Consider the following 27,852-nt stretch of genomic DNA (forward strand, 5'->3'; position numbering starts at 1 on the left):
TATGAGATATATAAAATTTTTTAAATAAATTTTCCAACTGTATATCATTCAAGACCATTTCAAAAAGTAAATTAAATTGTGTGTCGAAAGTCTGAAAGTAATCGCGGAGTGCTGTTATATTTCTGATTGTAAGATAAATTCACTTAAAAGACATATATGTGTATTAGTCTAGCATCTACCTTTGACCGTAATTGGCGCTTCTCGTATTTAGTTGACGCAAATTAAATTATTTCGGTTTTCGATGTCATACTAATTAAATTTCAATAAATGCAACAAATATATTTAAAGAAATTTTCCTTGTAAACACACAATAAAAAAAAGTAAAAAATAATTAGTTCAAAAAATTTTTAATTTAGCATTCTGTTACAGAGAGAATTTTTTCTTAGAATTCACTTAGAAAATATGATAGTCGTGAGACAACATTGTACTTAGAATTTTAATCTGTTTCATTCATTAAAACTACAATAAAATATAAAATAAGTTTGATTAATTTTATTGAAGTGTATGGTAAAAATCTTCAAAATATTGTATTGTACCACAAGTATCATATTTTCGGGGTAAATTTTAAAACAAAATTCTCTCCGTGTATAATTATTGTAATACGTACAATGCAAATTACCAAAAGAAATTAAGAAAGTGAAATCAAAGAAGTAACTGAAACGAGACTCCTATCTAGATAGTAAATAGTGATAAAGTGCTGCATTAGATAATTACTTTTTCATTTGTATCGAATTAGTATCATTAAATTACGCAGACTCTTTTTAATTTGCTTATACATCTGCTAATTATTTCCACTAATTACGTTTAATAAGTTAACAAAAATAATAGTTAATAAATATTCTTTATAATATAATATATAATATTAATATTCTAAATCTTCAGCAAACAGAAATCAATACGTCAATAATAAAATTTTTATCCGTCGTCCTTGGATTTTCGAACTTGAATGCAGATTTTTTTATATCGTTGTATAAAAATCTGAAAAAATTCTTGCATACATGCTTTTATTACTTAACAAAGTTTTTATTGTTGTAGAAGTTAGATTATATTTTACTTATTTTTTATATATTTAAATTTATCTATCAAGATTTACAATAAAAAAATTGACAGTGCCTTTAAAGTCTAACATTGCCAACAGAGGGCTAATAAATAACATGAATGGTATCAATTGTACGAAAACATTTGCTTTTTCAACTTTAATTTATAATTAATATACTTATAAATCATAAATTGGCATTTAATAATTGTCATACAAAATATTATTATCGTATCAATAATACATAGAAAATCTGACGATATTTCCCACTTTTTAACGGAGTGTTAGATCATCTTCCCTCGAGACTTTCATCAAGTTGTTGAGATCAGACTTTTATCCTATATTTCTAGTCCGTGAGGAATAAACGTCAAGCTTTAGAAGCAAACGAGACCAAGTCACTTTACGACTTGGCGACGAACGTAAATTAGACGAGCTCGTAATGATTCGTCTACAGACATACGACAAGGCCAGTAAAGTTTCGTATCAATTAAACGCACAAAGAGCGATGCTGCGTTTGCGGAAACTCGACGAGAGACGCTTCTTCTGCCGCGGACAGTACTCTTGTTAAGTCTTGGTAAATCCGATCGAACGATTGTTACTCGAGACCCCTAAGGTTCCGTCTTGCGTCCAGCGAGGTGTTTCAAATTGTAGCGATCGATAAAGAGTTTCACATCCGATCGCGCAAATACGCGAGGAAGGCTAGCACAAACAGGCGAGACATTTCTATTCGCGCGATTCGTGTGGCATTGACTCTCCTGGGAAATTACGTAAGCTTCGATAAAAAAAGACATTCATATAATTTACATAGATCCCAATTGTATATTTCAGCTACCAACCCATTGAAAGAGTATCGTATTTCAAATGTGTATCCCACATCGCGAATAAATAAAAGCTCTGAAAAATTATGCATTGGTTTGCTATCGCATATATTATGATTTATTTAAACGTAAAAAAATATGAGTGAAGTCATTGCTGACAGTGTCGTTTGCCAATAAAGATGTGTGAAATTCTACTCGAAGTATTCAAGCTTATGCGTAACAAACAGTGAATCCGTCGACCATAGAATGCTATTTATTTGCCAACTTCGTTAGCAAGATTAGTTATTCAAGTCACATATTCGAATTAACGTTCTATTTATTATTTAATAAAAAAACTCTAGATGGCTTGTATGTGTATGTGTGTATAAGAACGTAGAATATCGCGCAATAATTCAGACCGAACTTCAACACCTATTAAGTACGATTTATGTTCGTTGAATCGTCGGCGCAATGAGATTCGCGACGTACCTCACAATTGTTTTCGCGGTGCTTAACTTCGTTAACGCCCTACTATTTCCTCAATTTGACAATGGTAAGTCTGCAATAACTTTCTTGCCATCCGATTAGCAATTATATACAAGCTTACTTTAATCAGAGCTAGGTCTCAATTTCAAATCAGATTTGCAAAATTTATAATTTGAAGACTAATGTAAAATTTTTTTTTAGAAAAACTTTTTAAAAAAATCTTATAATTATGGGAATTAATAGAACTTTATATACAAAAAAATTTATATTTCCATACTCAGATAAAATTAAAGAGATATTTAATTAACACAAAAAAAAATTAAAAATTTTGAATATATTAATAATTACAGAAACAATATCAATCTATTAATAACTATAATTAATAAACATTTAACATTATATTAATATATATTAAATATGTCATTTTATTAATATATTTTAATTATTATAAATATTTATATGTAATTATGACCTCTGTAAAGTTGGCACCTCATTTTTCAAAAAATGAAATTTTTGGTCAGAGTTCCGAATGCACCCCCAAGAGTTCTAAAGTTCCTGCCCAAAATTAAAAATAGTTCCGGCGAATTAACACAAAATCTTTATATTAAAAATTAAAAATTAAAAATTTGCGGTGTCAACATCACAAAACGCAAAACGAAAAATCGCGATATCTGCTAACGCTTCAAACATTAATAACTTTCATTAGAACTCGTGCTACCAGAATTGTCGACAGAATTATCAGAACTTTTAAATAATTTTCACTCCTCGGGTGTTAGAAATTTTCGATTCAATGAACTGCACCAACGATTTAAGAGATATCGCGATTTTTTGTATGTCTGATTCTCTCACATCTTAGGACAAAAAATTTTTGAACGTTACGACAGTTCTGGATAGCATCCCAAGAATTCTATCGAAAGTTATTATTATTTAAAGCGCTAGGACTAAGTTTAAAAAATATTATGATTTTTCGTTTTGTGTTTTGTGAAATTGGCACCCCCAATTTTTAATTTTCAATTTTTTGTGTTAATTCGTCGGAACTATTTTTAATTTTGGGCAGGAACTCCAGAACTCTTCGGGGTGCATTCGTAACTGTGACCAAAATCATCCTTTCATTTTTTAAAAAATGAGGTGCCAACTTCGCAGAGGTGTAATTATAACTTAAATATATTGATGTTAAAGTATATAAAAATGAAATAAAAAAATTTTACTCAGTATTTAATGACTGCATAATTATTATAATCTTCATCTTACAGATGATCAAGAGAGATTAGTTGCTAGAGACTACAAATTTCCATTGTTCTGGTATAGGAGACCTATCTACGACGACAGTGACGATAACATTATCGGAGGTCAAGTTTTAGATGGAAGGAGGAGATCCTCTACTATGTCTTACATTAACGTCGGATAAGAAACAGAATTAATTTTGTATATTAATTAATTTTGGTTATCCTACATACAATTCCGTTACTTGAACATAATCATTCATCATAAAACTTATCATTAATTTATTCTATTCAGTAATATACACGCGTATTTGTAAACTTAAAAGACATATTAAATGCAAAGTGGTTTTTATTTTTATGAAACTCATAAACTTCTGCTTCATTTCGTTTTAGTTTTTGTAATAAGCGTTGCATGCAAAACAAGTAACGCAAAGCATTTAATTAAAGAGACATCAGAGCTAGTAAATTCAAGTAACGAGAGCACAAAAAGTGAGCATTTAAGTTAAACAACTAACGTAAAGAAAAATTATTTCTTTTAATAGTGTTGGCTGAGGTTAAAAGAGGTCGCTAAGAGGAAATAGTTAGGACATCCAGGCGTGACTGTCCAGACAACTTTAACTAACTCGAGCTAACAAGCTGCATTTAACTTTTACAATATCCATTACTTATATTATATATATATAAACTTTTTATTATGTATTATTTTTTATTATTTTCTTATTATTTTAAATAGGCAATATTTTTTTTTTACAAGTCACAATAAAAACAAACCATTATAAAATGACTCTCTTTGTATTGTAAATAAATTTCATTACTATATAAATAAATACAATAAAACAGTATTAATTATATTTGACATCTCTAATACATATATTTCATAAATATTAAATTATAATGGTCTTGATGATTTTCATCATCCGAGTAGATTTAAGAGGATTATCTCAATGAGCAGATAAAGAATAATTAATTAAATTAATTCCTGCGAAAGGCTACAACTGCTGCAAGAACTTCATCACCTGCTAAACACACGGCAAACATTTGCCTACATTGCAGCAATATATGTTAGCGATTGTGCAAAATATTAAAGGCCAGCGTCAGCTGTAAATTGAGAAGTAACAGAGTGTCAATTATATCAATGAAACATCGCAGTCTTTTTTGTTTCGTTTTTGCTTTAATAGTGACGATCGAAGTCATGTCAGCATCTGCAAACGATTTTGAATCAAGTAAGTAAACTTTCTTTCTAGTTAACTGTCTGAAATGGTACCTTAAAGAATTGCAGATCTCCATGGAAAAGAGCTAGAATTCTCTCAATTTATACTATCCAAAATTCTAAAAATAAGATGTCAATCTCATAAAAATTTTCAAAAATAATAATCAATAGAGAGACTCTTGTTTACAATATCAAGAATAAAGATATTTTTAAATAAATGGTTTTAAAGAACTGTTTGGAAAAACGTCGGAAGGCACAGTTTCTACGGACCGTGGGATATCACGGTAAAACGAAACGGGAACTACATGTATCGATTACAACGATTATGATGTTCATCTCGAACAGTTCCGGCCTAATTCGCCGAAGTTGTGTCGACGACGTGTCGATAGCTAACGGATATATTGACGCGTTCGCCTTCGGTTTACGATAGCGGTCCGTCGTCGAAACTGAACACGTTACTCAGCTCTGTAGGTCTTGCTGATTTCCGTACCGGAATACGCCCTACTGATTGGATCGACCAAAATACAGTTAATAGTTTTGAAGAACAGCATTGGGAGGATATTGACTTCTCATGAAGTCACAAATACGAAAGAATTCAATGATTTTGCGATGAGATAACAAAATTTTTGTAAAATTAAATGGAGAAACGAAATGAAACGATAGATTTCGCATATGTGATTGTTATCCACGTATATGACATTAAATTCGTAAAGAGTTAAAATAAATTTCGGTATTAATTTAAATTTTTTCAGTGTTGAATAAATTTCAGCAGAATTAAGAAGTAACGCGTCACCATTAAAAATTTTTTTAGTAATGAATGAATAATGAAAATGGTGGATAAAGAAAATGGTTACATTTTCTTATTTATAACGTTAATAGTAACGCGGTTACAATTTTTGGGATAATGAGTAGTTACTTTTATCGTTATTTTGTACGTACAATATATACACATGGAAGATGCGTAAGTTTAAAAAAAAAAAATGTTATGCCGACCATGTTGCGATTAATCATTATCATATAGAAAATAATGGAAATTGTAACGATTCGTTAGTTTAGATTAATGATAACGATAACAAATCATTTTTTTTAAATCAGCACAGAAAGTATTTTGCTGAAAGATCTAAAATTTTGTTGAATAGAAAAACTAATGTTGTTGGACTATCAAAATAAATATGTTGGAAACTAAAAAATGATAAATAATTCTAATAACGAAAAATTTTGATATTTTAGCAATTTGAGTTTCCAACATAATTATTTCGATGATCCAATAAATTATTTTCATATTTGCATCCACCAAATTTTTAATGTTTTAAATCAGTAACGTTTTCAAATTAAATGTTTTTGAATCAGTAACGAGTAACGGTAACATATTATTTTTTTCAGAAAAAAAAGACGAAAATATAACGACTTACTTTTATAAAATAATTTTCCCAACTCTGAATTTCAATATTAATTTTGTTGGTGAATGTTGTTAAAAGTTTAAAATTGTTTTTATGATAAATTTCGACAGTTTACGTTTGTTTTACATGATCTCGTCGATGTAACGAATATCGTTGTAATAGGAATATATGCAGATGTCCATTAGCTAACAAAATAACAAGGCGCGCAAGCAAATCGTGAATACTTTGCACAAATACTTTGGCTGTATATTAGAAATTTAATTATTATTAATTAAGAAAATTTATGGAACAACATTACATCTATTATCAACCGTACAAATTTATTTTACAACTAATTCTTGTACTTCACTAACATGATCAAAATAAAATAGTTCTATCTGAAAATGTAAGAAACTCAAGATTACATATTTCACGAACGTTCTCTGAAAGTTGCGTTTTCATATTTCAGAAAGCAATGCCAAAGAAGCATGACATCTCGTTTCTTAAGATTTAAAAGACCATAAATTCAATGATTGTGTTCACGACGGTAAATTAATGAAGTCGGAGGGCTTCTTTAACCGTGGGCGGTGTACTGATTTTGAACGCAGCAATCTTAACGAGCCCTTTGTCTTTAAGGTCGCTGTGTAGGCAACGACGACAGCACGTTTCTCCAGGGACGACGACGTTGCCAGATGAAGTCAGAAAGGGTACCAATCCACCGGGGATCTTCACGATACAGAGACTCTCGGTAACGTAACGCTTAAACGGAGATTCTCGTGAATATTTAACACAGCACTAAGAGGATGAGCTTTCCCGAAGGCTCAGTCAGCCGGTACAGAAGCGAAGTTGCTTGCCTTCTTTTATCCTCAGTATCAACTTGCTCCGCAAAGCAAGTTGTAGTCTACTACAAAAAGAGAGCAGTCCTACTTTTTTTCTTTTGTGTCAAGTGTGAACAATTCGCGTGACGGTAGCAATTTTTATCTTTACGGCTTATTACTCGCAAAGTTTAATAAATATTTTTATGATATTATGCAAAATAATTTCGATAATTAATATTGCAATTGTAATTTGAGTAAAAATTATATTCAGTTAAAACATCTACCTTCACGTTTCATTATTGTACGTATTCATTATTTTATCGTTTTCATCATTATAACGTTCCAAGCGACAACAATAACTTTAGCGGTTCGCACAAAGACTGCATAAAATTGTACTGTGTACCTGCGATAAAAGAGAAATTTCATGCAAAAATAACGCGCAATGGCACACCTTTGACTAGTTCTAAATTGCAATTCCTCGTCATGAAATACAAATTTATAGTGCACCCTACGGCTACGATCACAAGAATAAAAAATCAAAAGCGAAAGGAAAGGTAAATAAACGACAAGGAACACGAAAGTATAGCAAAGTACAGCGCGCCGATAAAGCGCGCAATCCTATGTTTTGTTCTTGGAAGAGTGGATGAAACATTGCAGAGCGAAAGATGCCTTGAATATTCATACAGAAGATTGCACACTGATTAAATGCAAATTAAATTAATCTCCTTTTCGGTTGACCAGATGGTTCGCGGGGTATTCGCTAATTTGGGCGCGGCTCGAGAGTGCCTCCTAAGTTTAAGCACTCTCCTTCTCCAGAGATTCATGAGATTATCACCATTTACTTCACTGCGAGTAAAGTAATGTCTTCGTCATTCCCGCTTTATTTATTCATTAATAATTATCGAAAACACGAGAAAAATGTAGATTAATTTAATCAATGTTCCGTGTGATTTTCTAGAGAGTTGTGAATTCGAGACTAAAAATTAGCAAAGATTTAAAATTCGTTTTCTACGGCGGTTTTGTTTTCTATTAATCAAGTAAATGAATTCTCATTTCATACGATAATAATGTGATAAAATCTATTCGCTTTAAATGAACCATTAATTTTGGAAAAAGACACCAATTTTATAGTGAAGTAAATGAGTTTTCATTTCATACGATAATAATGCGATAAAATCTGTTTGCTTTTAATGGATCATTAATTTTGGAAAAAGATGTCAGCTTTATGTTGAGAATGTATGTATCATAATTCAAAGCATTATAAAAAATATAAAAATTCAGAGATTATTCTATTATTACGTATGAGTATCTGCATAAAATTTAAGCATAATTCTATTATTGATTTAAAATTACTTAATTTCTTAATTTCTCTTAATTCTTATATAAAATCGCAAATTTTGTACTTATTTGCAAAAGAGGATGTTAAAGAGGAGCTGATTTTTGCCCATAAAGATGTAAGTAAAAGGAATAAAGTTTTTTATAGATTTTGAGCTCGGGATCGAACACTTTGAAAATTGAGCAAGAATATGATATATTTGAACAAATTTCAATTCTTATTTACTTTTCAAGGTGTTTCCCAAGTGCCACGAACTTTTTAATAATTTTATCATATTCAGGAGATCAAAATTTATGAAAAACATTATTTCTTTTATTTACATTCTTTTAGACAAAAATCGGACCTTTTTTAATATCCTCCAAAAAAGATAAATTTTTGCCTAAAAAGATGTAAGTAAAAGAAATAGTGTTTTTCATAGATTTTGATCTCCTAAATATGATAAAATTATTAAAAAGTTCGTGGCATTGGGGAACACCTTGAAAAGTAAGTAAGAATATTGAAATTTGTTCAAATACACGAATATCATATTCATGCTCAATTTTTAAGATGTTCGCTATCGATCTCGAACTTTTTATTAATATTATCGTATTCAGGAAGTTAAAATCTATAAAAAACGATATTCCTTTTACTTATATCTTTATGGGCAAATATCTTTATCGGCCTCTTTTTAACATTCTTCTTTGATAAGGAAATAGCATTACAAATTAAATCAAATTTTTTATATACATTTATATTAATAAAATTCTAATAAAATTCTTGCAAAAGTTCATTTGAATTCACTTACTCGTTTGAAAGCTATTTAAAACTGCAGCAAAATTGATAATCGTGCTACATAAGACATTAGAAGACAAATATTTGCTTTGTTTTTTGCAGTTTCAAGGCGTATTTACAACGAAATTTTTTTCAACTAATATTGATTTTTTTGATACTTTTAGCTAATATTGTATAGTTAAAACATTGCTTTTAACAGAATGTTTACTTTGCAACTGTTGGAAGTTATCTTCGCGCTGATTAAATTACAGTTTTAGATCTAAAAGAATAGTCTTCTATCTTAGAAAAGCGAAGAAAACTTCCAACAGCAAAATAAACATTCTACTGAACATGGCCATTTTTAACAATAGTGATCACGTGAATATTGAAATACTCAAAATATTAAATGGAAACAGAAGTTCGTAAGTTCGTTACTCAAACAATTTCCTTAAAAATGAATGAAATTTAAATTTACAGAAGGGTTTTAAAGTTTAAAGTCTCTATCTTAAAGTCTTTTATCGAAGTCACTATATTTTTTGAGTTTCTGTGAGTTTGATAATTTTTACATATAGAAAACTACGAGCTAGGAAATTTTTTCTCACTTTGTGAAGCAGTAACATGCCCAAAAAACTTGAAAAAATTTTCAACTTCTATCATAAAAATTTAAAAAGTTTTCTCTAGAGAATCATTTTTTTTTTAAATGTTCTTATAAGATTTTTTATTGTCGAATTATGGCGGATTAATAAAAGGAACATTTTGATTTTGATTGTTCACAATTCATTAACAATCATTGTATAGTAATTCAGAAAATAGATTCTTAAAGCTGAAACTTTGTTCTATCACGAATGATGCAATTGCTAAATTTTTGTAATAACATGTAAACATAAATGAAATAACACTACAAACTTTTTGTTGCAACCCAATATATTTAGTATTACAGTTGCCTTTTTAATGCGTGCCAATGTGTAGCAAACTCGTTTTATTCTACTTGCTAATGTGACGTCTCGCATTCCTCAGGCTACAGTTCTGACTTAATTTCCCGTCGACGCGAAAATAACAAAGACGAATTTCCGACATCTCCGCGGACGTGCGCCCATCGTAAGAGAGACTGTAAAATTTAATTCCGTAAGATTTAATACCGTTCCTCGACGCGAGCAAACCCGTAATGCTCGCTGATACATTTACGCCGCGCGAGAGAGACGAGATAGATTTCAATTAAGTCAACGTAGACGATGAATTATATTCTTCAGTTCATTCGAAAACGCCGGTTATTGCACGAAGACGTCGCTAAGATTGACTGATGTCCACGAATAAAATTTGGCATCTGACAAAATATTTAAATTTGCATAGAAGAAAATAGAAAAAAATAAATTTAAGATAGATCAGTTAGGATGATCCGTTACGATGAAAATGTACTTTAAAGATAAAAAATCGCATATTAAATTATTTATACGTATTTTTAACTTATATAAAAAATCGCACACGAAATATTATATAATTGGATAATTTACCCAACACAAATCAGTGAAAACGGCTATGTTCAAAGTGTCTAATAATATTTTTTTGTAAGTTTATAAAAATTCGTAAAAATTCAGGAAAATATTATCAGACACTAAGACCTGTGACCGAATATAAACGTCAAAATCCAAAATTATAAAATTAAAATATTCTGAAATATAAATTTTAAACAGTGAAAAAAATAACCTTAGAAGGGTTAATAAAAACAATTTACGCGTAAAAAAGTAGATATGTAGAAGAAGTTTTAAGCTGAATCATGATGTTTACTCGCAGAATTACTCATTATCACACCCTCGTTTTATTAGAGCTTGTTTCCGTGATCGCGTTCTTAAACAGAATGACTCTCATTTCTTTGCCGAGCGAAGGAAGAATCGCATACAATACGTGGACATGATAAACGTGTGTTCCCGTTACCCTTCGATCCCTCACAGTCAAAGATAGTTCCGTAGTGAAGTCGCCAGTAGAATAGAGGAAGATTTATGGCAAAAAAAAAGAAAGTCCATTCGTACGATTTCTTGCATCTCTGCATTCTCTCCCATGTTCGTCATGAATGTCTGCAAATCTCTCAACCTTCATGCAGTTCTTTAGCCGGCAAATCAGAACGGTCAATTCAGCGTGGACCAAAGTGGCCTCTTTCGAACCTCGTGATTTGTTGACAGCCGAAACTTCGCGGGCAAGAATATGGTGGAGTGTAATAATGACTTCTGGCGGTGATGCTCTGACTGTGTTTAACCGATTTCTTACTCCGTCTTTCATTTCCATCTGCATCTAACAGTAAGTACCGACTAAGAGATAATAAAAAAGCAGCAGAATGAATGGATATCTTTGTGTACCAGAAAACGTACGTTTTCTGTCTTAAAATCGTTTTAGCAATCCTGAAAAGAAACAAGAGAGATGAAACGCTGCAGGTAGACGCAATCGTTTCATTTAATCCTGATGGTCAGTTCAAGTCTATTTAACTTGAGAAATGTAATTATTCACTCTGATACTTTATTTAAAAATTTTTTTCTGTGGTATTTGATTATTTCGTCTGTTAATATAAGATCTTTTTCTATGGCAATTTTATATTTTATATTTGTTAGCTTTTTAATCTTCCATTGGCAATGTTAGGTTTTAGAGGCACTGTCGATTTTTTTTATTGTAAATTCTAGTAGATAAGTTTAAATATGTAGAAAATAAATAAAATACAATCCAACTTTTATAAAAGTAAAAATTTGTTGAAGCTTTTACAAGTATCTATGTGAGAACTTTTTTTTAGATTTTTATACAGTCCAGAACAATATAAAAATTTGTAATCAATTTCGAAGACTCAGGTTGCAAACAGAGGATAAAAATTTCATATTGCTGATGAAAAGTTAATCATATTGACTCAAACGATATGATCATATAGTAAATTTGACCAAACCAGCGGAATTAAAAGGTACAACATATTCTCTTTTATGTAAAAGCTAAAATAACATTTTACAGCATACACGATGCGTACTGACATGACTTCTCGCTCTTCCGCACTACAATTTGTCAATAAAGAGATTGACATTCCATCAAAAACAATGAAACGTGATCCCATTCGCTGTCCAGATCAGAACTTGTGTCTCGAAGCAGATGAAATGACACGGAAAACAAAATGCAAATTGCTTTTCTTTTCGGTTTGACCGGGATGTACAATGTGGCGCGCGATTTATCGAGGATTCGGTATGCAACTATACACGATGGCATTTGCAACTTTTCTCATACATACTTTTCGCACATCGTGAACGACACAAAGATACGTCACCGTTTTCCGAGAAATTCGTCCTGTCGGAGTTCGTCCTGTCGGAGTTCGTCCTGTTGAGTGACGATTTGAGACTGGCGTAGAACATCGTGCGAAGAAGTCGCTGATAAGTTTGATATTTTGCGTTTTACAAACTTTTTTCTCAACTTTCTCGCAACTTTTTAATAACTTCTATTTTTTACGTCATATGTCGATATTACATTCTGTATTTTGTGGTATGTTATACGGTCAATTGAAAACGTTTGAAAGTATATAAATGTATTGACTTTCTATAAATATCACTTCAAGTGACACAACTTAAAAAACCTGATTTTCAAGTTATTAATTTATTATTATTGTTATTATTCTTATTATTGAATAGTAAACATTATTCTCTCTCAGTCATCAAAAGTAAACTAATTTAATTTTATAAAAAATTATCAAAATCGTCACACAATTAAAAATAAATTATTTTTAAAAACCATCAAAATCATCGTGACATTTCATCAGATTAAGAATTTATTCTTTTTGCCGATGTTATTTAATTAGTCAATAATTTTTTTAAAATTAAAAAATAATATTTCCTCTTTTCAGAAAAATCTCTTTGAACTATGTTATTTCTAAAGTAAAGGAACGATACGTACAATGTATCAATAATCAATTACAGAATATTGCTAATAAATCTAATATTTGTTGCGAGAACAATACCGAAGCATTCAAATTTCTGTATAACATAGAAATAGCGATCCTAAAGAAGAAATTATTTTCGAAATTGAGTGAGTAAACATCATCAATATTTTCAAACGTTCAAAATACTCATTATAAATTCATAATTTTTACACTTTCCAACGTTTTGATTAATTAATTATTTTATCACTTTTAATCCACATGTGTTAATAAATCAGCATAATTAATACGTGACGAATGATTCTATTATTAGTCAATAATTTCTTTTTCCTTTTCACAAAGTAACGAAATTCGATTATTCATTAAAATCCTTTATATGGCACCCGTAACATAAAGTGTTACATGTATACGACATGATCGATTTACTTGTTATCTCTCCCATATAATAATTATAGATATTTACAATTTTACGCGCACAATTATCTCCGAATTATTATTCATGAGCACCGTATTTTTAATTATAAATTGTTGCTTCATTAATTTATCATTTTAATATTATATTAATATCAATTATACGCTACATAACCACAGCTAGTATCATTCCCGATAAAATTATTACATGAACGACGATGGCAATTTTGCGTCCGGCGAAAAGCATGATTAGTGTACTGTATGCGGATCAATCTCCTTATTATATCGTTACACAAATACAGTATACATGGCGCGCGCATCCGTTCTACACCCGCTACATATAAAAATATATAGGCCCTATAAATGCAAGTATGACGTACATACGATTTACTTGCGCAAGAGAATAGTTTTTTAAACAATATAGATTTTCGCTCGTTGACGCAGCGAGTCGTCGAAGCGCAACGATCGCAAGCACGATTATAACTATCGATTTCGCTGCTATTTATACCAGTATTCATCCGATGTTTCATATTAAAAGATCGTCTTATTTTTTTAAATCAAGTAAAGTTTATTTAACTTCCAACACGCGATATAAGATGTCTATCGATCAATTTACCACCCAATAATAAGAAAAAAAGTTTAAGTATTTGTGACTATAATTATAATATCAATTATTACTAACGTTATTTTATATGTATATATATATATACATATATAAAGTAATGTAAAAATGGAGCTCTTAATAATTATTTTACCATGCAATTATATCACACATACAAATACTTTTCTCTCAATATATAATTGCGTGCGCGAAAACGTCTCTCTATCATACGTTTGTATATCTTATTTTGTCATTTATATCTTCGCGTATCAAATCCAGTTATCTTTGCACTCACCCTGCGAGTAGATCGGGAACTCTCCATCACTGTGACTGTGGGTGAGCATGCCCGTGGAATAAAATTGCCACAAGGCGCGTTTTCTGCTCTCCTCTGACGTGCCTGCGAGGACCTCGTCGTCGTCGGCGAGGCCCAGCAAACTAACCACTTCCGAGAGCGACAGGTTGATGCAGGTGACCGCTCACCGAAGTGAGACACACACACAAAAGCGAAAGATGAATTAAAGAGCGTAGACGACACCTAACGCTTATCTCGACCTGACCTTTCCACTCTGTCGTTAAGAAATCGAATAAGAATCACGTCGCGCGGTACACACACAAAATAATGCCGCGAAGAAAAATAACAACTTGTTTAAATAACAACTTGTTTAAATCCCGCAGTCTAAACACGCAGGATTTTTAAATGGCACTGACTTATCCGACCCACAATGAATGACGCAGTTCAACACTTTCATCTTTCGGATCTTCTCAAACGTTAGAATCGTTGGTTTGTACATTTCTTGTAAGATTCTTTCATTGCTCGAGCCTCGTTTGATCAAGCTATAGTGATGTAAATACCGTTCTTTTCAATGTCATCGTTTTACGTGAAACGGCCGACAATGATGAGACGACGATGGATCGGTAGCACCTTGGAAAATTGAAAAGAAAAAAATCACTTTTCATATACCAAAGAAATGTCGAAGCGTCAATAAATTTCTTCACTTTAAACAGAAATAAAACTGTAATTTACTTTAACAAGATCGGCAACTTCTCGATTTTCCGGGCTTCTATCTATCTTTTTCTCTGTTTTTCTCCGCCCTTATATTTTCTTTTCTTTACACAATGAGATACTTGACTGGAAAATTGCAAACTAAATAGCCTACCTCTGAAAAATTTGGCAATATGAATTGAATACAGCTCTCGTAACAAGCGACTGGTACTCGATATGGCGACGTTTGACCTCGATACAATTACCTAACCGAACGGGCATGTATTATATGGCGATTGAAAGCCCGACGGTTTTGATGGCTGTCACTGGCTATTATTGCTACTTAGATAACAAATCAATTCCAATGCATATAATTAGCGTGAAATTTCGATTTCAAATTATTGTTTGAAATGATATCGATGAATATTTATGAAATAAAGCGTAGCTGTAAATCCGGCTGTGCAAATGACATTGAAACAGAAAATAATGAGATGAAAATTATTATTTAACAATTTATTCATTGTTAAAATTCTTTTATACGTCTGTGCAAAAAATATCAATAACGGACAATTTCTTTGCTCAAATTAAAATAAAATGCAAATTATTTTTTGCTCTTTTGAGCAATATTTATTACCGTTTTTATTCAATAAAAAATCTTAATAAAGATTATCATTATTTAATAAAAATCAGCAATAATATTAGGTGTTGGAATTAATTCGTAGCGTTTTTTAATGAAAGAATGTTATTTATTTCACATGAGCATTAAAAAATACATTAATGAAAGTACTTCCCATCACTTGTAAAACGCTACGAATTAATTCCAACACCTAATATAATCCGGAATAATCAATTATTTATTATTTTTGTACATATTATTATTAAAAACAAAAATTAAATTTTATATTCTCTTCTTCACTATTTTTAAAAGAAATTTTATTATTTCGTCTTATGACAGTTTGATGCCTCAATATAAAAATATATAAAATTATATCTCTATATAGAAACCGTTAATCTTCCGTAAACATGTTTACTTTCCGCTTTTCGCATAGCGACGAAACTTTTAACAAATCGATGTAGAAGTTCTAAGATACGACGGAGGTTGAAGAAGGAAGATGCGCCAGCGTCAAAATATCGCGTTCGTTATTCCGATTTATCAAATAAAAACCAACTCTGTCTACAGCGCGGTCGACGGTCGCTCGTTTCTGTATATGAGTAAAATTAACGCGACGCTATTTATACGTCAAAGCGCGCCAGGTTGATCGATAGTTCGCGAGCTGGAAGGGTCCAACGAGAAATTGAACCGCACCTTTGTTGGCGGAGGGAGGCCAACCTCCTTCAGACAAATCGAAAATCCAATGCTAATAGCGATCTCCAATTGTTCCCTACGTTTAATTTCAATTCGCGGCTTCGTCCTGTCCTTTCTCGATATCTATCACTGACTATTTCAATTTATCAGCCGCTGCACCGATTACTTTCCATCTATTTTTCACGACTTTGTTCGTACCGAAAGAAATTCACAGTTACGGTATACTGAATTTTATTTGCCACTCAATATTTTTAATTTTTGAATTTTAAAGAGAAAACCATTAGATAAATTAATGGATAGCATGCGCGAAGATGAGATAAATGATAAAAAAGATCATTATCTGGCATAACGGTACACGTCACAATTGTAAAATTTTTATATAACAATTTATAGAAAATCTCCAAAAAAGCGTCTCAATGTGCGCACATCGCGAACACAGTCGATACGAGCTTCGATTTTAATACGATTTTAATGAGTCTTTTCATATCTGCAATAATTATAGGATCAAACATAATTATAATTTCATTTATTCCTTCGAAAGTTCATCAATCAAAGCCCACTCAGGTACTTCATTGCTGTTCATTGAAATTCATAATGCTCAATCCTACCGCGCACGGTGATGGAGAGGAAAAGAATTTTTATATAACTTCTTACGAATATTATCGACGCTTCGATTTTCAAGATTCGCGACTTACGCGATCGATCACAAATTCGTGGCGGTTTGATTAAGATGCACAATCACATATTTACCAACCACTTCCACATCCTTAGATGATAGCCGAGCGCGATTATCCTTGCTCTATCATCGTTACCATCGCGTTACTCTCCGCCGCAGCATCCACGAGAATCCTATTCCCTCGTTTCCTTCAATCGACCTTATCGATCACGAACGTTTTCCTTCCTTCGCGGACACCACCATTAAATATGCACCAAAACTAATCTCCCTAAATCCACCCACATCGTGCGATCGCTCGCATGATCGTGACCGACGTTCTACTGCGCGACATTCGCAGGAACCGGAAACGCGACGACCGATCGCGAGAACAATCACGAATCCGATGGAGCAAACGTTAGGAACGTCGAACGTCGGGATGAGGAAACGTGCGTCCTATGTGCGACGGAGCGGGAAGGACTTTCGTCCAGGACGGGTTCGATGCGCGCACTGGGGATGAGAGAACCTAGGGAGCAACCCGGCGGAAGAGAGAGGGAGGTTTTGCCGTTGGGCAAGAGCGAGAGAGAAGGTCGGAAAGAGATAGTACATCGACTCACCAAGTGGAGAAAAGGAGAGCGAGGGCGGCCAAACGGCGCAAGCTTAAGCTCGGCTACCGGGCTTCGAAATACGCATATCAGCCGTCCGCCCGCCAGCTCATGTACACTATGTACGCAATCGTTAACCGTTAATCACGAATGCATTCTAAACAGCGTATTAAAATTGTAATTTTATCGAAAACATAGAAACTCTATCGTATGCGCAGATAATTACGCTTGAAATTCATGTGCTTTGCGCTCTGATACGAGCTGAACTTAACCCTCTAGAACTGACGATAAAATCTGTAATACTGTTACTGATGCTGGATGTGTAAGACTCATTTATGTTAATTAAAAGGCACTAATTAATTTCAAGGATCCAAAGTGTTATATGATACTGCTAGTATTGATGTTCTTTTTTGAGGAATTTGACTAGACTCTTCTGGACATGATCTGTATTTCTCTTTTCTTCAATAAAGTTATTATAATTCATATAAAAAAAATGAATATTACCTATATAAATATTAAATATATTGTAATAAGAATAATTTAAATTTGTATAGATATAACATAGAGAAGATTGAATATGAAAAAAACAGTTTTGCTGAAGTATCTAAATATTTCAAATATATATATATATATATCTAGATATAGATCTGAAAATAAATTTTGTTGGACTATCAAAATAATTATGTATTACGTTACTACAAACTGATTGCTACAATATCAAAATTTTTTGCAGCATTGTTCATGAGTTATCACATAATTTTGGTCCAACAAAATTATTTTCAGATCTGTACCCCCCTATCTAAATTATTCTTTCTGTGAATTGACATAACTTTGACAAAAATTTATAATTGAGTGAATCTAATAGACTCATTGTCAACTTCGGAATTAAATCTTTGATATTCTGATCAAATTTTATCTAACAAAAATTCGCAATAAAAAAAGTCATCCTATAAAAAGAAGGAAACATTCTCGATGCCATGATTTAAATTTCTTTTAATTTTTCCTGTCACAACATGTATTATATTTCTTATAATGATATTTCTGTCATAGAAATTTCAAAGAAACAAAATTAACCGTCCCTAACTCTACCTCGATTATGTTAATTTACGGTAGAGTAAGATATTAGTAATAGATATAAACAGACTAACATAGATTATTCTAAGATTAAGACATTCATATTACATTCGCGGTGCGGAACTTAAAGTGTCGAGGGATTCAATCGACTATGCAGATTCATCTCTCCGCCACGACAGAGTCCTCTCATATGGAATATCGCACAAACCTCTTATCAGTGTCGTATAACAAGCCCAATACTTCCTGCTCAGTCGTGCAGAATCGCGTGCGACACGCGAATCTACTCTACCGCGATGCGTCGATTACGGGTTGAAACGCGCCATCTCCTACACGCTACGCTTCAGAGCGGACTTTTCGGATACCTGCGAGAGACGGATCAAGGTCAAGGTCGTCCTTTCAGAAACGGTGCAGTAATCGGTGGGCGGCGATGTAATTTACGACCGTTTCGACGCCCCCGCGTTTCACCCTCGACATTACTTATCGACTGCCACAGCTTCAAAGTTACTAAAATCAGAATCACATCGTTCACCCATCCCATTTGAAACGAGAGATGGAAAATGCGGAAGCATCTTGAATTTATGATAAGATCTGCAAATACAGAGAAGGAGGGAAGGAAGTGGGCGACAGCTGAATTTTGCCAGGATATAATAATTTAATACATGTAGATTTTAACCCTGATATTTATATCAACATCATGATGTAAATTTAAAATTCACGTGGTATTAATCCATGTGGTATTAATCCACATCATGTAAACACCAACACAATAAAAATTATATACATAGATATATGTTAAATCCACGCCATATGTTAAATTCACACACGCCGATGTTTTTTAGAGAGTACGGTTTTTATAATTTTTACATGTTACGACAAAAGCTAAATTACAAATCATCTCCGTACAGAAAGAACAATTTTATTGAAGGATTTAAAATTTTACTAAATCCGAAAATAATTTGATCCATCGAAATAATTTTGTTAAAAACTCTAACTGGTTATTGGACAATCAAATGTTTTGCAGCATTACTCATTATTTTTGAGTTCCCAACATAATTATTTTGATGGATCCAATAAAAATTATTTCAAATCTATATCAAGCAAAATTTAGATCTTTCAGCAAAACTCCGTTCTTTCCACTAGTAAAATTCATCAAAAGGTATTTGTCATTAGCAGCGAGCTGTTCTTTAAATTCTAAAATTTCCGATAAATTCGAAGATATTTGAAGAAATCTTTGATAAAATCCTTTTCTTTCTTTACTGAACTCAATCGTGAAAAGACTATTCGAATATGTCTTTCAAATATTTTTTCATAATCACTCATTGGATTGTAAAAAGGCAAAATAAAAAATTCCATTACAGATTTCGTCAAAAAAATGTTCTTTAGCGAGCGCGAAGTAAAAAATCTGAAGTGAAAAGTTTAAAATAAGTCGCTTTTAAATATTCTTCTCGTAATCTCATGAGCTGTTAGTTACGAATGCAAAATCAAGATTTAATTATATACTTAAAGAGAGTTCTACAAATATAATTTTATCGTTAATTCGTTTATTCGTTCAATAAGTTAATAGAGACACGAATAATAGACACAAAATTAAGGATTTAATTAGGAATATTTCCAATTTGATTTCACAGGTATTTTTCTATTTTTATACCGATATTTTTATCGCAAACTGTCTATTAATTTAATAAAAAATGCGAAATTATGCTTGACCGAAAATATTTTCATGTATTATTAAAAAAGGGGAATAATAATGTTATTTTCAAATATAATACAAAAATTATGCAGGTTGTTTGTTATTATTCAAATTTATAGAATAGTGCCCTTCATATCTGTTTTTTTATAGAATAGTACTAATATGAAACCATCACTCACCGATATCGCCGTTAATTTGCGTCTTGGTTTGTTCCGTGTTTGCAGCTTCATTCGCAACAGTCTTTGTACTCTCCTCCACTACAAATATATACAGATTCTGCATTAGTACTATTATAATAACTAAAGGCAAAAAAAGTCTTACAAGACATCATACACCAAAATTAATATTTCTTGAACAAATTTAATCATATAAAAGTATATATATTAAATATTCAAAATAAGCAAAAAAAAAACTTTTACAAATAAAAATGTAATTACTGATATTTTCTTTTCTTAAGATCTATTTTCTTTTTTTAAGATCTATCTAAATTAATACAGTTATCAAAGATATAAAAATTTACATGCAAATTTTACTTGTAACTCTCATCGGTGAAATTGTATGTAAATATTCACGGAACATTTCAAATATAATGCAAAAATTATGCAAGTTTGTTATTATTCAAATTTATAGAATAGTCCTAATCAGTGCAGTTTCTCTGGAGAATTAACTTCATATAGTGTCCTCTATGAAGAATCGTACGTATTACATAAGCGAAAGGTTGTTAATATGACTTACTTTACAAATGTATATCTTTTTACTTTATTCATATTTATAAATATAATTCCGTTTTTTAATATAGTCAAGATTTAAAAAAAAAGCAAGAATGTTCCATAAAATATTTAATGCAACGTGTGTTACCATCATATCAGCAGGCAACTGCAATCGCGATAATACCAACTGTCACATATGTATACATCTTTAAACGTAGATTTCATAGAGCAATAATAATTAAAATTTTATTACATATAACATATTTACATGTGTCGAGATAAAACATTCAAACTAAATTTTTTTTCAAATTGTATTCAACGGTGTCAAATTCAATTTACTATTTGAAATTCATATGTGGGAACAAATCTTTATTTTAATTGCCAATGAGAATTTTGATTTGTAATACGGTTAACAGTAAAAATTTTTAAAATATAAGAATTTACATGGATCGTATATAAATCACAATTTGCACCTTAAAAAAATCGCAAAAATATTAATGGCAGAATAAAGGAAAGAGATACTGCAACATGTGCGCTAAGAAAAATTCGTTGCATTTTATCTTTCTCTAAAATTTTTTTAGAATGAATCACTCTGAAGAGTGAAATCTCACTATTCAAATTCATTGAAAATTGAGTCATCTGGTTCAATCTTCACTCTTTAGAGTGAGATTCCATTCCAAAGAATTTAGAGTTTTATAACATATATGCCTTTCATTAGCTGTTCGATTTGCTTGCGATAGATCAGACTATTTAGATTAATTCGCAAGCTACATAAAAAAAATATCTCGGTAAAGAAAGAAATATGACAAAAATCAATATTCTCGAATAGAACAAAAAATTTAAAAATACATTGTATAAAATAAATAGAATAAATGAAAAAATAAAAATAAATAGAATAAATGAAAAACCTAATTTTTTCGGTTAAAAATATAAAATGTCAATCGTGCTACAAAGAATTAAGAATTATGGATAAAAGTGGAATTTGATTGCATACAGATATTTCAATTTTCTGAGAAAAAATGCACTAATAGCTTTTGATAACTTTTTTGAAGCATTTTTACGTTCAAATGCATTACATTCACTCATAGCGTCATAGGCTGATTCAAACAGACAACCTGCTAACCATATGTTTACAAATGATATATCTTCTTCTATCAAGAAGATATACTATTAGATACTTTTTTAGCAATTTTTAGCTTTTCTAAAATCGAAAGTGCATTAAAACTGGTGTAAAATTATTGTTCCCCAATAATATCCATATAAGTTGCAAATAAACGTTACACAATAAAAATATCGTTATCAATTGTGTCACGTCTAACATATGTTAAATAAAAATTGAGTAAAAATTGTAAGTCGAAAATTCAGACGAAAGTTGTTCATGCCTTCTAAACGCGCTATTCATTTGCACTCATTTGGGAGACTCAATGCCAACATCCACTTTTTCTAGGAAATACAAAATTAAAAAGATTAAATTAAGATTAACATTTTTTAATGTGTTAAATAGCGAATTAAGTCATTGTGTCATTATAAAAAAAAATCAGACGTTTACATTCTCAAGAATACATAACAATTTTCATCATTCTTTAATATAAACTGTAAAAAAAATACTACAAAAAAAATTGACACATTAATTGTGACTTGTAATTAATGACTTACATTGAAAATTACATTACAAACGAAAACGTCTTTCTCTTTAAAAAATAATTCTCTTTAAAAAATAATAATAAATTCAGCATACTAGGAACAAAAATCAGTTACATTTATTTATGTAATGATATTATTTCTCTGCTCACTTATAATTTGTGTCAGTATTACGGCATGAAATATTACTTGTTTCTACGTGTAATTAGTGCCAGTATTTAATAAATTCAAACTTATAATGATTATAATTAACGATTTACATTTAGATTTACATTACATTTATAACAAAGTTGAACAATTTTTTAAAGAATTTAACAAATTCACTGTATATTGGGAATAAGTGTATATTGAAAAATCATAAGAAATTTATTTACATAATGATATATCTACCTGTGTTTGCATAACTATTTATATAAGCGATATGTCGATAAGCGAGCTGCTCGTGGCTATTGATTAGCTAGGCAAAGCTGTACATTGTTATTTATCATAAATATCTCTGTCTAAATGTCAAACTCTCCTTGAATTCAACTTGAACAAAACGTCGCTTCATCATTTTTTAGTATCGACCGAAACTTTTCGAGTATTAAGGGAAAATGCGTTGGGGAGTCGCGGCGTCTCGCTACACACCTGTCCAGCATGCAAGAGCTCTGTGCCACTTGTTGCATGGCCACGCTCGACGCACTTGCATTTAAATAAAACAGCTCGCGAAAACTGGAGCGCACCGTGGAACGCCGTTTCGAAGGGTTCTACGTACCAGCACGACCGGATAGGTCCTCGTCCCCCTGGGCCCCCGATTCCGATGGGATCGGTTGTTGACCGGACGCGGCGCCGGCCACCGCGTCTGACACCAATGTCGAGTCGCGCGTTTCGGCCATTTTCAGGTTAACTCCCGCACGAGTTGTCAAATCCGCACGGCACAGCGCGGCGCGACGCGACGACGAGGCGGCCGCTTACACCTGACTTACCTCGTCGGCTCGCCGCGCGTTCGAATGCTTTTTCGAAACTTCCACGCATGCCAGACCCACGACACTGCCAGAACGCGCGCCAACTTCACGCCAGATAGCGGCACCGGTCGGATACGTGATCATTCGACATCTCGCGGGCAAATTCAAATGGCGATGTCACTCGTACTAGAGAGAAACCTGAGAGAAGCCATGCCTTTTTCTTGTTATCGTCAAAATCGTATACTACCGTCAATATATCCATTTATAGTTTGAAAACTACGTGACTACATACATTTTCTGACACTATTAATAAAATCGTATTATCGAAAACAGATGTGATTTGTCTTTATACCAAATCCTCAGGATAGAAGCGTGCTATAGGAAAAATAATTTTATGTATCCTTGAACGAAAAAAATTTTATTTCGCATCTCCTACATATGTAAATAAAAGTAGTTGTATTAATAAATTTGTATAAAATTTTTAAGTATTATTTAAATTACTTAAAAATTTTATGCAAATTTATTTTTGCTAAGATCTTTAAAAAATATATATAATTATTTTTGAGAATATATTGTATAATTAGTTTATCTAAATTTATCTAATTTAAATAAACTAAAATTTTATTTAGATAAACTAAAATTTAAATAAACTAATTATACAATATATTCTCAAAAATATATTAGGTGTTGGAATTAATTCGTAGCGTTTTACAAGTGATGGGAAGTACTTTCATTAATGTATTTTTTAATGCTCATGTGAAATAAATAACATTCTTTCATTAAAAACGCTACGAATTAATTCCAACACCTAATATATATTCTCTAAAGAAGATCTTAGCAAAAATAAATTTGCATAAAATTTTTAAGTAATTTAAGTAATACTTAAAAATTTTATACAAATTTATTAATACAACTACTTTTATTTACATATGTAGGAGATGCGAAATAAAATTTTTTTAGTTTATCTAAATTTTAAATAACTCTCCTTTTATTTAAATTAGATAAAAGGAGAGTTACTTAAAATTTAGATAAACTAATTATACAATATATTCTCAAAAATAATTATTTATATTCTCTAAAGAAGATCTTAGCAAAAATAAATTTGCATAAAATTTTTAAGTAATTTAAGTAATACTTCAAAATTTTTAAGTAATTTAAGTAATATTTCAAAATTTATTAATACAATTTATTAATACAACTACTTTTATTTACATATGTAGGAGATGCGAAATAAAATTTTTTTAATTTATCTAAATTTTAAATAATTCTCCTTTTATTTAAATTAGATAAAAGGAGAGTTACTTAAAATTTAGATAAACTAATTATACAATATATTCTCAAAAATAATTATATATATTTTCTAAAGAAGATCTTAGCAAAAATAAATTTGCACAAAATTTTTAACTAATTAAGTAATACTTAAAAATTTTATACAAATTTATTAATACAATTACTTTTATTTACATATGTAGGAGATGCGAAATAAAATTTTTTTCGTTCAAGAATACATAAAATTATCTAAATCTTTTATTTAAATTAAATAAAAGGAGAATTACTTAAAATTTAGATAAACTAATTTATTTTTGTTAAAATCTTCTTTAGAGAATATATATGTATAATTATTTTAGAGAAAATATATAATTACTTTAGAGAGAATATATTATTATTTTATATATATAGAATTATTTTATATAATATATAATTATTTAAATCATTTTATTTAACAAAGATTTAAAAATTATTTTTTAATTATTGTCAAATAAAATAATTTAAAAACAAGCAAAAAAAGATTAATTTTACACAAATAAAGAATATTTACCGCAAGATTGTTCCATTGGTGCCCATGTCTCTCCCAGATCTCCTCCTCCTCTCAGAATAGGGTTGACATCCTCTTGCACAGGACACTCGCGTAAAACACTCGCGAATAATATAATCGCGCGCGGACTATAATTTGAGTCCGATAACTTAAACGGCACTCCCGGCAAACACGCGACGCGACGAACCGGCTGCGGTTCGATCATTTTCAAATAAATCGGCGACGAAGGTACGTTAGCTTCCCCGTTGGATTTTTACACGAAGAGAATGATTTTACTCAATATCTAAAAATTTATCTAGATGTATCATTCAGATAAATCTGAAAATTTTTAGATACGAGAAAAATCGTTCTTTTCATGTAAATATCCTCTAGGTACTGAACCCTGCCACTATGTCAAGATCGTACCCGTGAGAGAGAAGATAATCTGAAAAATGTAATAGATAGCTATTATCTATATTATTATACAATTACTATGCAATCGGTTAACTTTTAGAAATGAACACACACAGAATATCGAACACACATCTGCAATTCTGTCTGCAGTCTATTATCATTGTGAAATAAATTCAGAGCAGATAAAAGAGCTGAATCTTTTATTTATACATATGTAGATGTCTGTACGATATGATTAGAGTCAATAAAATAGGTTAGAGATTAATAAAAAAGAGAAATATTTCTTTTATTACCGATAAATAGTTCTAAAGTAATTTTAATTTTTAAACGAATTGTATAACGAAAGGTGCACAAAAACAAAAAATTAATTAAATTATTAAACTGTATTAATTGTGAAAGAAGGAATTGCGTTATTTGCATGAAAGTATTCATATTAACATTGCTTTATTATGACTCGTGTGATACTATTCGTACAGACAAGTAACCGTGCCGCTCTTCTTCACATTTCTTTTTGAAACATATAATAATCGCAAAAAAATGCTATAATAAGAGAAATTGTTGTATTTTATGAATATTCATAAAATACAACATAATACGATTACTAGTATGATTAATTATTTATTAAATACAACTTCGTATTATATTTGGCGATATTTGGTTTCGTATTATATTTTCGAAAAGTAATGTGAAAAAGAGCCGCACACGACATAACTATCTGCTTATACGAATTTCGGAGAATGACTACGCGGTAACTACGTATAAACGTAAACATGACGCGCCGCTCCGTGCCACATCTTGCCACCCCGTACCATCCCGTGCCATCCCGTGCCATCCCCACCCCAAGGTCGCGCGCGTCAACCGTCTAACTGTCGAAATAATAACGAATATTACGAATAAGTAAAATAATACATTCTTTACATTTTTAATGTTCTTTGATTAATAAAACAATTTCTTATATTTAGCTTTAGCGCGAGTCGTTTAATGTGATATCGTAATTATATTGTGATACACGAAGGAACATATTTAACGTTCATTTTACAATTTTAAATATTTTGTATCAATTACAATGTGCTGATAAAAGGCACGAAGTAAAAAGAGGTTTTTACTAGCGTGGTTTTTCTTTACTGTTTTGTGTGATTTACAATTAAATAAAGATTAATATGTCATAGATCCTTTAAATGAAGATAAATGCAAAAATTTATTTTAAATTATGAAACAATTTCGACTAAATAAAATAATATGTATATAAGCTGTATATGTATATGTATATATATATAAGCATGTACATTTAGAGATATGTAATTTAATTGTATAATTTATCTGTTACTTTTCCCGTATTAAGAATGCGGAATAACACGAAAATGATGAGAATTATACGATTCAAAGTGATAAAAAGTCACAATTTGAAATATCTAACAATAAGAATCTCATTTTTACACCGTACATGTGAGAATGAAATATTTAAAATATTTATGAACTGTGTATGTACGTAATGAATGTAACAATAAGAAATAAAGCAAAAATCGTGCAACAAAACCTGTTAATCCTTAGTACACTCCTTAGTTTTAGCCAACTTTATGTAATTCGCGTTCGTAGATATCTAATTTTTATTAATTAATGCGACACCCGGAGCGACTCGTAAAACACGTCCGTCTCCCTCCAAGATCGTCGAGCGAATACCAAAGTGATGACGTAGTCAACCACCGCGCCGCGCGACGCGCGACACGTTCCCCCACTCTGTTCGCCGCATGACCTTTCCCCTGTTCGTCGGGCTGCTCACCGTTCGAATATCCAAATATAGTGTATGAAAAATATTCACGGTTTATTCATTTATCATATTTTACATTTTGACAAACGGATATCGCCATACTTTTCACGTTTTGCTTTGTGGCATTTCTGGCACAATCCTGTATTACTTGCATGGTTCTTTTAATTATTAATACAAATAAAAAATAGAATAAAAACGAGCAATTAAGAGCATTAATACGCGGTAATTGGTGCGAATATTATAAATATATATATATTTCGATCATATCTATTACATAAAATACCAAACTGAACGTTTCGGCTATATTCAAGCCATCTTCAGCAGTTCTC

General features: G+C 31.1%; 3 protein-coding genes and 1 pseudogene across 7 annotated transcripts in view; 2 read left to right on the forward strand and 2 right to left on the reverse strand.

Annotated features, from left to right (window-relative positions):
• The window catches only part of LOC105149603 (phosphatase and actin regulator 2), a 289,109-nt gene extending 274,743 nt beyond the window's left edge, over positions 1-14,366 (reverse strand). The window contains exon 1 of the mRNA XM_087412168.1: positions 14,238-14,366. Within this exon, the coding sequence (XP_087268294.1) occupies positions 14,238-14,286 (49 nt within the window). The 5' untranslated portion in view covers positions 14,287-14,366. The remainder of the gene's footprint in view (positions 1-14,237) is intronic.
• LOC105149604 (uncharacterized) overlaps positions 1-27,463 on the reverse strand; it is a 56,835-nt gene extending 29,372 nt beyond the window's left edge. The window contains exons 1-4 of one of the 5 annotated variants that reach the window (XM_087412176.1): positions 27,293-27,463; positions 25,366-25,786; positions 20,431-20,508; positions 14,775-14,864 (exon numbers count right to left, since the gene is read on the reverse strand). In XM_087412176.1, coding sequence (XP_087268302.1) covers positions 14,809-14,864; positions 20,431-20,508; positions 25,366-25,567 — 336 coding nt within the window. In that variant the 5' untranslated portion in view covers positions 25,568-25,786; positions 27,293-27,463 and the 3' untranslated portion in view covers positions 14,775-14,808. Of the gene's footprint in view, positions 1-14,774; positions 14,865-15,035; positions 19,066-20,430; positions 20,509-23,356; positions 23,654-25,365; positions 25,787-27,292 lie in introns of those variants that run through there. The other 4 variants (XM_087412175.1, XM_011062149.2, XM_087412177.1 and 1 more) reach the window with 4 other exon arrangements.
• Positions 2,294-4,208, forward strand: LOC147907758 (uncharacterized). The gene is made up of 3 exons (XM_087412179.1): positions 2,294-2,386; positions 3,573-3,744; positions 4,085-4,208. The coding sequence occupies exons 1-2, from the start codon at positions 2,305-2,307 to the stop codon at positions 3,725-3,727; spliced, it is 237 nt and encodes a 78-aa protein (XP_087268305.1). The 5' UTR covers positions 2,294-2,304; the 3' UTR covers positions 3,728-3,744; positions 4,085-4,208.
• Positions 4,673-7,230, forward strand: LOC147907759 (uncharacterized; annotated as a pseudogene).
• Positions 27,464-27,852: the final 389 nt, after the last annotated feature.

The sequence above is a fragment of the Acromyrmex echinatior genome, chromosome 12 (genome assembly GCF_024713525.1).
Source record: "Acromyrmex echinatior isolate Ae372 chromosome 12, ASM2471352v2, whole genome shotgun sequence".
NCBI lineage: Eukaryota > Metazoa > Arthropoda > Insecta > Hymenoptera > Formicidae > Acromyrmex > Acromyrmex echinatior.